Below are 16583 nucleotides of genomic sequence, written 5' to 3'. Positions count from 1 at the left end.
ATTTTTTCTCTGAAAAAGGGGGGTCGACTTATACGCGAGATCGACCTATACGCGAGTATATACGGTACACCAATACTTAAATTGCATTAAATTCTAGAGTGCTGTTATATTATCCATTTGAAGCTTGACTTTTTTAGTTAATTAAAAAAAAAAAAAGTATTGTATCTATTTTGCTCCCTTAAGATAGAAACATGACTGCTACGAGCAAAGATTTGAGCCTGTTTGAAACACCAATGGGCCGGTCTTATTTCTGCCCAGGGCATGAAACTGTGCTGCTCTACAATGAAGATAAAAAACAAGTAGCTACTGTTAAATTGAGTGAAATACAGCTGCAGCCTTATCAAGTTGAAGATAACAAATTCAGTGAAGGTATGTATTTTTGCATGAATTCTTCAAAATTATTAGGCTGAGATAAAAAAATTCACCTTGCCCACTATGTTCACCCATTCTTGTCTCACCTGATTATTGTCTCTTCAGATTTTTACAGAACTTTCCTGTTACCAAGAATGGAAGTCTTCTGCATTTTCGCAGAAATCCGCTATTTTTAAAGGTTTTGCGGGGTCAAAACTTTGGTGTACCCCACCGGTCGCCACTTTAGTCGCTTCTTTGGTTGTGACTTTACTTATCAATTTGATGGTTGCGTGTAGAGCACTTTCAGGCGGAGAACACTATCTCAAGAGACGACGAACATTCTTGGTTAAACATTAAAACAATTTTATTAAGAACTGGTAAATGCTAAAACGTTAAGAACCAATTAAATAGTAAATGCGAACATAACTAATCAATCAGCCGCTCTGCACGAGAGCAGGGACGCGACACAAGCTAACACGCGCGGAGAGGAACTGCTACTGACACATCAATGGCGGCTGTTTTTCTGCTGCATTGCTGAGTGGAAGTGAAAGTTAGTATTTCTTGGTGGAAGTGAAAGTTCGTTTTTTAGCAGAAAACTAAAGTTTATATTGTTGAATCCACCACAGTACTCCCCCCCCCCCCCCCCCGCCCCAAGTGCCAAAGGCACTGAGGGCTACGAATATCTTGTGTTGAATCTCACTCGTCGTCCGGAACGAGTTATTGTAACAGGTGCTTTAGGTTGCTGGAAGGGTTGAACAGACTGGTGAGCTGGATCTGGTGGTGGATGTGGAGGTGAACGGTCTGGTTCGTAATTGAGCAGAAAGGCGGGCTTGAGTCGGTCGATATTGATTACGGAAGGTTTACCGTTGATATTTAGGCTGAAGGTCTTGTCTGTATGTTGCATTACCAGGTAGGGTCCATTATATGGAGGTTGAAGAGATTTTTTAACACCATCAACACAAACAAATACGTGGGTGGCTTTACTTAGAGAAGGATGAATGAATGTTGATCTTTTGTCATGGGAAGCAGTAGGAGTAGATTTTAATGACTGCATGGATTGACGAAACTGTTGTAGAAAATCGTGGGGTTCAATATTGATTGTTGGTTCTTCTAAGTATTCTGCTGGTAATCGGAGAGGAGCACCATAAACTAGTTCTGTGCAGGTGCACTGCAGATCTTCCTTTGCTGTTGCTCGAATTCCTAATAGAACTAGGGGTAGAGCACGAATCCATTTTCCTTTATGGCAGCGGAGTCCTTGTTTCAGGGTTCTGTGGAAGCGCTCAACCAACTCGATCCCAGAAGGGTGGTAACTCCCTGTTAAGCTCCTAGGACCTTGTTAAGTATGGAGAACAGGTTGCTCTGGAACTGCCAGCCTTGATCGGTGTTCACCATAGAGGGCACTCCGAATCTAGCTATCCAATGGAAAATAAATGCGTTTGCGACAGTCACTATGGTCATGTCCACTATAGGGATGGCTTCAGGCCATCTTGTACATCTGTAAATACAGGTGAGCAAGTACTGGTAACCATGAGATGGTGGAAGGGGTCCAATGATGTCTAGATGAACATGTTGGAACCTTTGGCGAGGTAACTGGAACTGTTGGATTGGGCTGTGCGTGTGTTTGATCACTTTAGACTCCTGGCCCTGTAAACATGTTTTTGCCCATTCCGAAATGTCCTTTGACATACTCGGCCATACGAATCATGATTTGATTAACTTTTTGGTGGCATTAACTCCAGGGTGGGAAAGGTTATGTAGAACATCGAAGACTCGCTTGCGGTGGTCTTTTGGCACGAATGGTCATATTTCTCCTGTAGCCACACAGCAGTAGATTTTCCGGGATGGAGTTAGATTCATTGGTTGAAGACAGATATATGTATTTTCAGATAAAAGAATTTTCTGGAGTTCTGGGTCGGTATTTTGTGCATCAGAAATTTCCACCAAGTCCACTAAAGAACTGCAAATATTATTTATCCTGGATAATGTATCGGTGACAACATTTTTGTCCCCGGCGATGTGCTGAATATCAGTTGAAAATTGTGTGATAAAGTCTAGATGTCTGAGCTGACTAGGGGTAAAAATTGTCAGGTTTTTTTGAAAAGGCAAAAGTTAAGGAGTGATGGTCTGTATATATGGTAAAAATTTGGCCTTCAAGTAAATGTTGAAAATGATCTACCGCGGAATATATGGCAAGAAGCTCTGTATCGTAAGTGATATACTTCCTCTCTGCACTTGACAATTTATGAGAAAAGAATGCTAGGGGTTTAGAACCCTCAGGTGTCTGAGAGTTCAAAGCAGCTCCTACTGAGAAATCTGATGCATCAACCATAAGAGCCAGTGGACAATCAGGAATGTAATAAGTCAAAGTTGTAGCTTCAATTAATTGAGATTTACATTTTTCGAAAGCAAGATTAGAAATATCAGTTTAAGGTACAGGACGTTTATGGTTTTTTTTTTGGGAATATTTCAGAACTTCATTAAGGGAGCTTGGATTTCTGCAGCTTTAGGCAGGAACCGCCTGTAGAAATTGAGCATTGCTAGAAATCGTCTTAACTCAGAAATAGTTTGAGGTTTTGGAAATTTATTTATTGTTTCGACTTTATCAGGAAGTGGTTTCACACCTTCAGCAGTTATGAGGCAACCAAGAAATTTTATGGAAGTCCTGCCAAGGTTGCATTTATCAGGATTTAATTTTAACCCGTGCTGGTTTAAGCGGGACAATACCTCATGCAAATGTTTGATGTGTTCATCCTCTGATGAAGAAGCAATCAATATATCATCAAAGTATGGAATGCAAAAATAAATATTGGATAAAACCTGATGTATATGTCTCTGAAAAGTTTGTCCTGAGTTTCGTAACCCAAAGGGCATAGAGGTGTATTCGAGCAAACCAAAAGGTGTAGTAACTGCAGTTTTTTGTATATCAGGAAGGTTTATGGCGATCTGGTGATATGCCCTGGCTGTCTAAAGTAGAAAAAAAATTGATTTCCCGTGCAAAGATTGAGTACAGCCCTGAATGTGAGGGACAGGATATCGATCTGGTACTGTTATAGAATTAAAACAACGGTAGTCACCACAGGGTCGATACTCCCCATTTGATTTTTTTACAACATGCAAGGAGCTTGCCCTAGGGCTTTTAGATGGGCGGATTATGCCCTGGGAAAATAAATACTTAAATTATTTTTTAACAGCTTTGAGAATATTAGGATCTAGTCTTCTTGACTTTGAATATACTGGCGGACCTTTGATTTCAATAAAATGATACACTTTATGAGAATCGGAGGGATTTACAGGTTGTGATGGGTTTATGAGTTCAGGGTAATCATTAAGAATTTTGTCAAAAGCACCATTCCCAATAAGTATTGAAAGACTTGATTCAGGGGAAGTGAGCATAGAAATTTTTCCATTTGACATAATTTTTGTATTAGCGTCTATAACTCTATAATGTTTGGCATCGACAAGCAAGTTAAAATATCTGAGAAAATCTACCCCGATAATAGGTTGTTTAACATCAGCAACAATGAAAGACCATGTAAATTAGCGTCGTAAATTGAGATCGAGTACCATGCGTTTAGTTTCATAAGTCGCGGTTTTCGTGCCATTGGCGGCATATAATGTTAAATCCTGTTGTGGTTCAGAGTTTGGAGCATAAACTTTGGGCAGGACTGAAATATCTGCACCAGTATCAATTAAAAATGAAAGTTTTGATTTAGAATCTGCCATCAAAATTCGATTTATTTGGCGATCAACATTTTGGCCAGTAAGTGACCGCCCTAGGAGTTTCTCTGATTGCGAAATGAGCAAGGAAAATTGCACTTTCTAGCTTTATCACCAAAATTCACATGATAAAAGCAAATACCATTTTCAGGCTCCTTGTACGACCAATTTCGTGAGCTACTACGACGGCGGTAATTTTCATGATTCCTAGGGTATCTATTATGCTCACTATCTCTTCGTGTCATCCTATCATTAACTACGGAAGTCAGCTGTTGAACTTGTTGAGTTAGCTGATCAATTTGCACTTGAAGTGCAATATTCTGTGGAGGCAAGGACACATGCAAATTGCTGTTAAAATTCATGATTTAACGCCACAAGCATCAATTGATGCAAGTTGTGTCAAATCCTCATTTAAAGCAGCCAATATCGATTGTGTACTGCTAGGCAATCTTCCTAACCAAAAGGATTTCAATGAAGGCTCACCTACTGAATCACCACCAAGAGTCCAAGAGTACGCATGAGCAATTGTGACGGCCGCTGATCCCCCAGTTCTAATCCTTGTAATAGAGTTCTTATTTTTGAAAATTCACTTTCTGAATGCAAGTCAATTAACTGTTTTTTTAAAGTGTCATATCTATTGGTAGCTGGTGGTCTTGCAGTTATATCACTAACAGAACTTAAAATATCTGAGTCTATAGCTGCCGCAACATAATTGAATTTTGTTCCGTCCGCGGTAACATGAGCTAAAGCAAATTGAGCTTCCAAACTAAGAAACCATAGATTTGGGTGTGTTTTCCAAGAGGGTGGAGGTTTTACAGACGCATGAGAAACTTGACTTTCCGCATTTGAATTATCGTTTACTGAAGGAGTTATCATATTAAACTTGAATTAGCAATGATAAAAAAATTTAAGTTCAAATACATTAAATGACAAAATTTTATACACTAACCACTACAATCTACCATTGAGCACACAATAATATTAAAATGTAAAACAGTATTGATAAAAATTGCGTTACACATAAATACAGTAGGCAGTTCCCAAAACAAGTAAACCAAGCAAGATTTGAATGCTAGTCGTTTCAAAGGTGTTATACAATCGCTGAAATTAAAGACCATTTCCTTCAAAATACGAAAATGCTGTTGGGGAAAACCTACCCAGCTCAGACATCGTTGACATAGCACGTTTTACAACTACGGGTCATAACCACTTTCCGGGGTCACCACTTTGTGTACCCCACAGGTCGCCACTTTAGTCGCTTCTTTGGTTGTGACTTTACTTATCAATTTGATGGTTGTGTGTAGAGCATTTTCAGGCGGGGAACACTATCTCAAGAGACAACGAACATTCTTAGTTAAACATTAAAACACATTTATTAAGAACTAGTAAATGCTAAAACGTTAAAAACAAATTAAATAGTAAACGCGAACATAACTAATCAACCAGCCGCTCTGCACGAGCGCAGGGACATGACACAAGCAAACATGCTCGAAGAGGAACTGCTACTGACACATCAATGGCGGCTGTTTTTCTGCCGCATTGCTGAGTGGAAGTGAAAGTTAGTATTTCTTGGTGGAAGTGAAAGTTCGTTTTTTAGCAGAAAGCTAAAGTTTATATTGTTGGGTCCACCACAGTTTTATGGCTGTTTTTGAGATTAATCTAAATCTTGAAAAATCGTGACCGTAAATGGATAACTTTGAAAACTAGTCATCATAGTTTAAGTGAATGTTTATTATTTCTATCTCATATAAGCGAAAATTGAATTTTTTTTGGAAGTGTGCCAACATTGAACATGTGCAGCATTGAAAATGGCATGCCGTGTTAAAAAAGGTCAATCTTTTTGCATCCTGCAAGTATTTCGTTTCTTTCGAAAATTGAAAACTTTTTCAGCATATGCTACCTTTAATCATCTCATTTTAATATTTAATCCCGTAAGTTACTTATTTCCTCCTTTAATTTTGTTATTTTAAAATCATTGGTAATTTTTAACATCTCATTAATTTTATTGTGCATTTTTACTAATATTTTTAATGAATTTCATTATATCTTGATTTGTGTCTAATTCTAAATGGGCTTGTTCTCATTGCATTAATTTTCAATCCACATTGGATTCAGCTTTCTTTCCAAGCTGGCACTTTCATGCTTGTGTAGTAAAAATAGGGTTAATATAGGTTAAATTAAAGCATTTAACCCATTATTAAAGAAAAAGGGAACACTCTGTCTCTCACGTAACACCTCATATTTTTCACTAAAAGTAATAATTAAAAAAAGGTAACAATTTTTTTTCATTAAGAAATCGCAAATGTATTTGTTGTACTTTTGCAAAAAATGTCCTTTCTTACTTTTTAAGTTATTACTTTTTAATGAAATGCGGGACAAAATGACAGCTTTTTCATGGAATGGTCCATTAGATATTTTCCCAATCATAACTTTTGAAGCAGACGCACAAGCAATTTAAACTTTTTTTCAAGTGCTTTAAATACTGAGTAGAAATAGACGTCTTCAAAAATCTTAAACAAAAATTGACCTTATAAATTTTCTTTTATTTCAATCAAATTTTTCAAATACAGATAAATGGTTTCAATGCATGCTTTTTCCCACAACTTTTGAAGTCAGTGCAACAATTTAACATAAAACCCGATCTAAAACCATAAACCAATTAGAAATACAAATGTAAATAGTATCGAATATCAATTAACTCAATTAAATAATATTCTAAGATTTGCATGCGTTTCGCACCAACACTCTATTAGCCAAACAATTAACTTTGGTTTGTTTCTGATTTTTAAGCAACTTCAGTGTTTTTTTTTTTTTTAAGTACTCAGAAAATAAATTCATTTGCAATTATAAACTACATGAATGGTCAGTTGACTTCCGCCCCCTCCCCAATTTTTCTTTTCTTTTTTTTTTTTTTCGTCCTACAGGATATGATAATTTTGACAGTTTAAACTCGAGGGTGAAGAAAACTAGTGATTATTGTCCCCCAACAATATTAATTTTGTCACTTTCCTACTTATTGGTCTTTGTGAATTATTTTCATTGTTTGAATTGACTGGGCGATACATTCTAACGCTTCAATATTTAGTAACGATTAATTTTATAAACTTGTTAACGAGAAAATCTGCTGCTTCTGTTTCCAACATATGCTTATTTAAACTTAGAAAAACGGAATTAGAAATTTTTCTCATAACTCTTGTGGCTTCATGAGTAACATTATATTTTTGTGTTTTATTCCCAAAACTTTTTCACATTCTCGCTCAATTGTTCTTCACAAATGTACATATTTCAATGGTTGCAATCTTGCAATAAGTTATCATACTTGAATGTGTCTCAAAATTCTTAAATTTTATTATGCCTATTTTTTGGTTTATTGTAGTTAAGACTGCGTTGCAGTCGTCGCAGTTCACAACAGAGTGCACTTGCCGGACAAAAAATCCAGCGTAGTCAGAAACATCATTAATATACTGCGTCATGTTAATTGAGATGATTTCTGAATTTTCCAAATCGTCGTAAGAGGAATCGGAAGAAAAGGCTTTCTTTCAAAGCATTTTTGTTACGCTTCAAATTTAATCTCAGCATTTGAAGGTTGTCAAAATCAGCGCAATTTAAAGAACTGAACTCCTTAATTTCCGTATGACTGAATAACCTTTTTTTCGCACTTCGAAATTGTCCGACGATTATTGTTGAATCCCCCCTCACAACCTGATCGCACTGAAAAAAGTTTCAAGGTGATCCTGAGTAAGCTTATAAGTCATTACGCAGTTTAGAACTGGAATTCGGGCACCTACATACTTTTCATATGCTCCCAGCACACTTTTCATAGAAATTAGGAAACTTAAAAATCCAGTTTTTCGAGGACATACTATAACTAATTTTCCATCGCTTGTTTTTAGTGATTTAATATAATGCTCGGCATCTTCAATAAATTGCTTAAAATATTCTTAATTTTGACTCCGCAGGGGACTTTTTTTGTCTTTAGCAGAAAGAAAGATTTCTGTTACTCAGAAAGTTCACTATGTCTTTATTTTTTTAATAAAATTGGCACCAGCATCGCATTTATCAAACCCTCTTTCGCTAGAAAATCTCAGATTCACACATATAGAGATTTCTCCCATAAGTATAATGAAAATCTTCAGACAATCCTAGGCTTTTAACGACGCTTCGCACTGTTTTTCTCTGCCTCCCGAGAAGAGGGAGACACGATGTCCCTTGATCACGTGATTCTCGGCAGAATCATGATGACCCCACTTTCTCCGGCCGAAATACGCTGCGCTGTAGGAGAAAGGCCTATCTATCCCTTTTAAAGATCTATGGTGGATACACTACTTTGAAAAGCATTTAGCCTGATGTATCCTTTTTTTTTTTTTTTTTTGTTCAAATCATTGCAGGATTAAAAAATTAAATTTCAAGAATAAAATTTTTCAACATTTGAAAGTTTGTTACGTTTATATAGTTGATGAAACCCACTTCTTTGAAAAATGCTAAAACTTGTAGCAAATTCTTCAAAACTGTTCATGTTTTAGATGCAATTAGCTGGGTAAAGAACCCCTGCATGGGAGTTAAAACTGAAATAATAGCAAGTTGCTTTCAATTTGCTTTCATCATGATGATTCAAAAGCTGATATGTCAGAGTGGAATTTTGTGTCAAAAATGAACCCGAAAGTTTGCAGTTGTTAGTGCATCAAGCAAAGTTTAGAAATACAAATTGATGTAACATAACCTGAAAACATTGTGTAGATCAAGGTTCCGGATAGTGCGGGAGAACCCGAGAATTGCACCCTTTTACAAGAAATCTCGCCCTAAAAATAAGTCCCAAAAGTTGAGTCATCATCAAATTCTATTGTGAGGTTTGTAACTACTCAACTTAATTACATTCTGATATGTGAATAATCTTTTAATTGGACTCATGAAGTTGTGATTCACACTTTGCTCTCATACTGAAATAGGAAAAAAAAAAAAAGCTATATTCAGGATAAACAAGCTCTGTATGGGAAATCTGATCTAATGCTCTCTTCATACAATCTAAAAATCAACTAGAATGCTTTTCAACTAGTTAAATGAACTTGTAAATTATTGTGAATGTATTTTAGTGCCATTGCATGGAAAACTGTATGTGACGCCTCTCTAGATTTCATTAAAAATAATACTTTAAAATATCAATGAACAAATTTTTTCTGCTTAATAAATTAAACTTATACATGATTTCTTAAGCAAAAAATTTTGTCATTACCCTTTAATATTATTACTTTTTAATGAAATATATGATCCGTCATGTCGGGACAAAGGTTTGACTTTTTTGTGAAAGGATGTATTAATATAATTGTTCATATTTTGATTATTCTCCTTTACTTTTTCAAACAAATGCCATACTGTTAAATTACTTTCAGAGAACCGCTGCACTCAAGTTATTCTGGAAGGCCCGGATATATTTGCTGTCAATGAAACAATTCCCCTTGCTGTTGGAAGCACTTTGGCCTTGATTACGTTGCTGATTTTGGTTGGATTTTCAGTTCATCGAGCTTACCGTGCAGCAAAACCTGACTACAACTCAATGCAATAGACTACTATTTCTTCTGGAAAGTGAAACTGATGATGTGTGAATTACTTATGTTGGCCTTAATGAGATCCTTTATTGGAAAAAATTTGTGGTGAAAAAAATTGAATCCTTTATAGTATCAAGATGTGAATTTTTCTGAACTAAGTAGCTTTGAGGTGACTTTGTCATGCATTTCCAAAATAACTGTGTACTGGTTTTACTGTTGTAAATCAAGTACAATTCTAAAACTAAAAGAACTTCGAACTTTTATTTTAAAACACTTATTTCTGAACCTGTCTTTTCAAATTTCATACCCATTTTTCCCCGTGATGCATTCTATAACTAAGAATATATGTGCTTGAATTTGTTTTACATTTAGTAACATGACAACTCAACGAATCAAACGAATTTTTTTTCCAGCTTTCAATCTGTGGTTTTCCGAATACAATCTCTAATTAGCTTAGGAATGAGTGAGTCAACCTCCATGGGAAGGTTGTGTGTTTATAATACATATCTACATATTCAATAAAAAAAATTTGAGCAGTGAAACCCTCTTATACAGATCAGTTGGTACCAAGTGTTGTCTAGACAAGAGATAAAGGTCTCCAATGCTTCTATGCTTGATTCAGATGTTCTGTGCTTCAGGATATAAAAATAAACAAGAGGTGAGACTACTGCATCCTTAATATTGCTTGTATATTTACTTACAGAATTTTAACATCACAATAAAGACAAAACACATAATTTTATCTATTGAAAATTCAAAAACAGTAATATAAATGGTGGTATCGAAGAAAAAGAAATGATTTTTAAAAAGTCTTGAACTTATTTTTTTTTTTAAAGTACAACATACTAAAATATAAAACTATTCAGTACAAAACTTTTTATACAGTGGAGTCTCCACTTACGCGAGGGATACATTCCAAGAACCCTTTCATGAGTTGAAATTTTGCAGTGTGAAAAAAGTATTTATACGACTTTTGCATAAACATAAATTTATTTTAGACAATTGTAAACACCACTCAAACTGTTTTAAACTAATCCTTAAGTATCTGTGGACATTTTCTACACTAAGAACTGAATTTGTACTGCAATAAAACAACCTGTGTTATTCAATATAAAATACTGTTATGACGCCAAAATCAATGAAAGAGAGGGACATAAAGTGTTCTACTGTACATACAGTAAGCAATATTAATAATGCAGCACTATTATACTACTGTGCAGTTGATAGAGTAATAGTAATTATAATTAAAAAATGAAGATGATGATGGTTAGCACTGTGCAGGTGATCATAATGTTATCAGTCTTCTCCTGCACATTGAGGATCTTTACTTTTTCTTTAATTGTAAGAAACTTACTCTCCTCTAGCTTAAGGTGAAGCACTGCGCTTAGGTGCCACTATGTTAAATTAACTTTCTCATTTAGAATTTTAAAAAAAGATATGCTTGGAAAATTCGGAGAGGTATTTGTTTACACTAACAGAGCAATGTTTAGACAAGTACAGTGTGGGAACTTCCGCTTTCAGTGATCTAAAGGGATGAAAGTCCATTCAGGAAACCAATATTTAGTAGACAATAACAAAGCACATACTTATGCCCTGTGATTCCCTTTTGAGAACGTTCGTATTGCAGAGCAGGAATTCATATTAACTCTAAAATTCGCTACTCGAGAAAACTCACATTGAGCGTGAGTCCACTGTACATATAAACAAATGAAAACTTATGTAACATATCGGTAAAAAAAAAAAAACTAAGTAGATGTTTACAAAAATTTGTGTTATTAAGAGTCATGTATCCACATATTTTGTCTTGCAATAAAATGATAAATTGCTGTTTTGTTCAAACAATTCTTACATTTTTCAGATAAATCTTATTTTGTCTTAAATAAGTTATATGTAAGATCTGCATTAGAAGAAGTCTGTATAAAAAGGGTTTCATCATATATTTTTAAAAATCTTACCTTTTCAGTGTACTAGTGTACTATTGAATCTAAAAAATAATGTAAATGTTTTGAAAACAATGAAAAAAATGTAACAATAATGATTTAAATATTGTTTCAAGTATTTTTTTAAATTGGACAATATTATTAACTAAGAATATAAGCATTATTTAAATGCTGATTATTATTTTAAGAAGGGAGGATGGCAGTAGTTCTGCTCCTATCAGGTTACGTATTGTACTAAACATTCATAATTACACTCATTATGTAAACACTATGATATTTTTCTCACAAAATGCTTGAAAAAATATAATGCAATGTAATACTAAGTATAAAAAATTATAATTGTCTGAATTTTGCTATGCAGCAGAGGGTTGCCATTAAGCTTGGGCAAGGGGGGCAATTACCTTGTATCCTGCACTTGATGGAGTCTTTTACTACAATAAGCTGAATCTGAAAGGGTTATAATTGCTGCTTAGATTCATTTTTTGATCAAAAATGAGCCAAAAAAAAAAAAAAAAAAAATTATGTAGAGCCGATAATTTCTTTAAATTTGAAGTGTAATTCTAATATTTTTTTCTTCTTTCCAATGTCCTATTGTTACAAACAATAGAAAAAAAATCAACTTCAAAAAGATCATAGATTTAATGTTTAGTAAATGTGTTTACTTAGACATAAATGAAAAATTTTGTGCAAGAAAATTTAGCAATGTATAAAAAGCTTGAATGTGATGAATTAATTACACTTATAAAATTTAAGAAAGCAACTGTAATGTCTAATAATAAATAAAAATAGCTAATGGGTCAATATTAATATCGTTTGTGAATAAATTCTGACTATTTTTCTTATTTTTGTAATTAAGTTCTGAATTTGAAAATTAGGTATTTAATTTAAAAAAAAACAACCCTTTGAAATTTTAATTTCTATCAATTTTATCTTCCTTTAAAAGAAACCTTTAAGTTCTGCCCACAATTACTGCAAAAGCTAGTGACAGTCCTGATATAGTTGACATAAGTAAAATAATTTTTTAAGCAAAAAAAAAAAAAGGGAAATCCCCCTTTTTCAGTGTTCTAAAGCTGTAGAACTGTAATAATGAATACATATGAGAAATGATGAATATACATAATAATATAAATATTAGAAATCTGTAAATACTCTTATAACTGAATTTTGTATTTTTTTTTTTTGCAAATGCTACATCAGTTGATTAACTTTCTGGATAATAATGGTCTGCTGTTGGGTTTGCAGTATGGTTTTAGTAAAGGAAGATCCTGTGTAACCAATTTATTGTATTTGTATGATAAGGTTACAATGGCTTTAGATAACAAAAAGTGTGTAGATACTGTTTACATTGACTTTTTAAAAGCTTCCGATAAAGTATCACATGTTGCTCTGCCAAGCAAACTGGTTTGTATTAGAATAGATGAGAAAACTTTAATTTGGGTTAGAAATTGGCTTATGGGAGGAAACAAAGAGAAGCTGTTAGGGGTAATTATTCTCTGTGGACTTACATTTTGAGTGGGGTTCCACAAGGTTCAGTTTTGGAGCCATTGTTGTTTATTATTTTTCTTAATGATGTTAGTTTATTATTTTTCTTAATGATGTTAGTGAAAGTCTCTCTGGAAACATTAATATTTTTCCTGTTGATGTCAAAGTAATGGGGATAGTTGACAGTGAAGATCAAGGGAAAAAGCTTCAAGAGGATTTAGATCAAATTTCTAAGAGGGCAGTTAAGTGGGGTTTGCTTTTAAATGTTGGAAAGTATTAAGTGACTGGTATGGAATGGCTTGTTATTTACATTTAAGTCATGGAAGAATGGCATATAAGCTGTCATTTACAGGCATCCATTATTACCAAAAAAGAAAGAAGTGTTGATCTGCATGTCTTAATTAGTCAAGGCTTTAAGCTTAGTCAGCACTTCAGTACAGCAAGTAACAAAACCAACAGAATGTTGGTCCCCCCCCCCCTATAGATCTATTTTACTTACTTCTAAGGAAGTTCTACCTTTATACAGAAGTTAGTTCTGCCCTCATTTGGAGCATGCTGTACTGTTTTGGTCTCCTCATCTTAAAAAAGATATTGACTTATTGGAAAGAGTTCAAAAGAGAGCTACTGGCTTAGCAAAACGATTTTCGAATTTAGACTATGATTCGAGGCCTAGAATGCTTAATATGTATAATCTTGAGCAAAGGAGAGTAAGAGTGGTCATGAAGTCCAGTTGTCTAAGTTCATTAAAATGGAGGATTTGTTGGTGGGCTAAATTTTTGCACAAATGGTAAGGGAAAAGACCATTATTTTAAGATATTCAAACTACAAGATAATCTTTAAGTTAGAAAAACAGGGTTGTAGGCATTTGGAGTAGTTTACTGAAGGCCACTGTTACTAGCAATGGGGTGAATAGTTGTAAGAGGGCTTTTGATGTTCATTGAGATTAATAAATTGATGAGGACCAGTCTAGCTGGACCCAGAACCTTTTGCTGGTCCTCATATTTGTATTACATATGCTGTTTAAACATGAGTTTATTTTAAAATATTCATATTATTCTAATAGTTTAAAACTTCAGTAAACACTTAGATTTTATTTCATGATCAATGAAAATTAGTTAATGTGCAAAAACATGCATTTTTGTAACTGTTATACACTTTTTAAATTCAACCAACAATTTTTTTGTTCTTCTTATCACCACCATCTATATATTTTTTAATATTAAAAATTTTTAAGTGTTAATTAAATTATTTCGTAGTTATTCTTTTTTTAATTTTAATTCTGTATTTTAACCTTTTGATTTAAATAATATACTATTCACAATGGTAAAGTTATTTTTTTAATAGAGAAACACACACACAAAAAGGGCACTGAATCCTAGATAATTTACATTAAATAACTTGTCAAGAACTATCCTACTTATAAATAAATAACTTGTCTGTTTTATGTTCTAAAAAAATTATATTTGACAAAAAGTGTGTACTCACCAAACTATCATTACCTATTAGAAATGTATTGTTATATTCAATGGTGTGCAGTAAGTGTAAAATGCCATGCTTTTTGAATTATTAAATGAGAATATAAACTAAGCATATATTATAGTTATTTAATTTTTAATGTAACATTTCTTAATTTTTCAAACTGTGTTGACTCATTACAAAGTTAAAAAAAAAAAAAAAAAAAAAAAAAAAAAAAACTTGTAATTATGTAATATAAATTATACACATTATTCATGCATTCTTTTATTACAAGTATCAGGTCCGTTATTTTGACTTTGTTGAAGGAGAGAGGTAAAATTTATGCACTCAACATTAGTATTTACACATATACTTATACATACAATGTGAGTGTATAGCTAAAAGCCAATGAGGAGGACAATTGCCCTGTCCTAACTCACTAAAATGACCAGCCTGGCTAAGACATTCAGGCTCATTTAAATAGATAAATTATAAATTGATGTTTTCTTTTTATTATTAGTTTTATTTATTATTCCACACTAAAGGAACCTTTTTTTTTTTTTTTTTCTTTCTTGATTAAGGTAAAAATCTTGAAATTTATATTGCTGAAAATAATTCTATGTATGACTAATATGTTGTGATGAAAAAATGTTATTTTTTACTGCTATAAATACTCTTAAACTTGTAATAGAAATGTTACATAATCTTTAAAATATATATGTATTTGTTTTATTTAACAAAACTTTACAATTGTGTTCTGAAAAGACAATTTGCATTTTCAATATTTATTGATTCAGGTCCCAATTTCAAATCTTGTTATTCATTTAAAAAAATGTTTAATGTAGCACTTTAATATATACCACGGAAAATTTATTGAAATAAATGTTACAAAAATATTTGCTTGAGGTTTTTTTTTCAGATTATTATTTTGTTTATTATTGTAACGAATCCGGCGAGACTTCCAACTTTCTTGAAAGGACGACACAGTTCTTGATAAAAACACAGGAGCTTTATTTACACTATGTACAGGAGAAATCGTTACCAACTGCTAAATTAATCTTCATCAATTAAACAAGTATCACTCAACACCGTAAACTCAACGGTTACACACGTATTTACTTCCAAATACGAAAACAACACAGCGAAATGCCTCGCAATAAACAGAGCTAATACACTCTCAGTACAAATTCTCAATCGAAACTAACTTTCCATCATGCGGGACGCTTTTATAAACATCGAAAGAAATCTCTCAAATATTTCACAAGATTCCAAACGCTTCTCGAAAATAGTAGACCGTTATCAAATTTTATCAATGAACAAAAAAGGAAATAGGGGGGGGGTCGTATACTTTAGTCGAATGTAAAGGGGTTGTATATTCATTACGGGAAACTATTTACAGGTCACGTTACTACAATAGTTACTATTTACAGAATTCGTAACATTGCCCCCTTCCTAAGGACTGCACGTCCCGGGCAGTACAATCCCCAGAAAGGGTGCCAAACTTCTATCACAAGTTCACAAATACACACATTAAATAATAAACAATAATGCATAGGAAACACAATAATAACAAGAAATATTACTAAACATTAAAAGCAAAAAAATTATCTACAACTTTTATGTTATCAACCATGGTTGTTTACGTAATACTCATGAACTATGGCCATAGTACGGGGCTAACCGATCATGATGTACAACCCTAGGTTTTGCATTAGGTGATTTTTGGATCCTCACTACGACGTCATTCAGTCGGTTAGGGACTTCGTAGGGTCCATCCCAATGCGACTGCAATTTGGGTGAAAGACCTTTCCGTCGGATAGGATTCCATAACCAAACCTTGTCGCCTTTGTTGAATTCATGTCCAGTAGACCTTGTGTCGTATCGGGTCTTCATCTTCTCCGCCGCGATGTTGATTCTCTCTCGTGCGAAGTAATGAACGTCTTCCAACCGGGCCTGGAGATCCTGGATGTACTCCTCAGGCGATGAAGGCGCATCCGGAGGATGACCGAAGACGAGATCACAAGGTAGCCGAAGCTCTCGTCCGAAGAGCATCTGAGATGGGGCAAATCCGGTAGTCTCGAGGACAGCACTGCGG

The 16583-nt window shown here is 33.9% G+C and overlaps 1 protein-coding gene across 1 annotated transcript in view; it reads left to right on the top strand.

Moving 5' to 3' along the window:
• Window positions 1-15349, top strand: part of LOC129220857 (uncharacterized) — a 38663-nt gene extending 23314 nt beyond the window's left edge. Inside the window, exons 8-9 of the mRNA XM_054855288.1 lie at window positions 184-369; window positions 9456-15349. Of these exons, the coding sequence (XP_054711263.1) occupies window positions 184-369; window positions 9456-9628 (359 nt within the window). The 3' untranslated portion in view covers window positions 9629-15349. The remainder of the gene's footprint in view (window positions 1-183; window positions 370-9455) is intronic.
• The last annotated feature ends 1234 nt before the right edge of the window (window positions 15350-16583 follow it).

This window comes from Uloborus diversus, chromosome 4 (genome assembly GCF_026930045.1).
Source record: "Uloborus diversus isolate 005 chromosome 4, Udiv.v.3.1, whole genome shotgun sequence".
Classification (NCBI taxonomy): domain Eukaryota; kingdom Metazoa; phylum Arthropoda; class Arachnida; order Araneae; family Uloboridae; genus Uloborus; species Uloborus diversus.
This window is presented reverse-complemented; position numbering and strand designations above follow the sequence as displayed.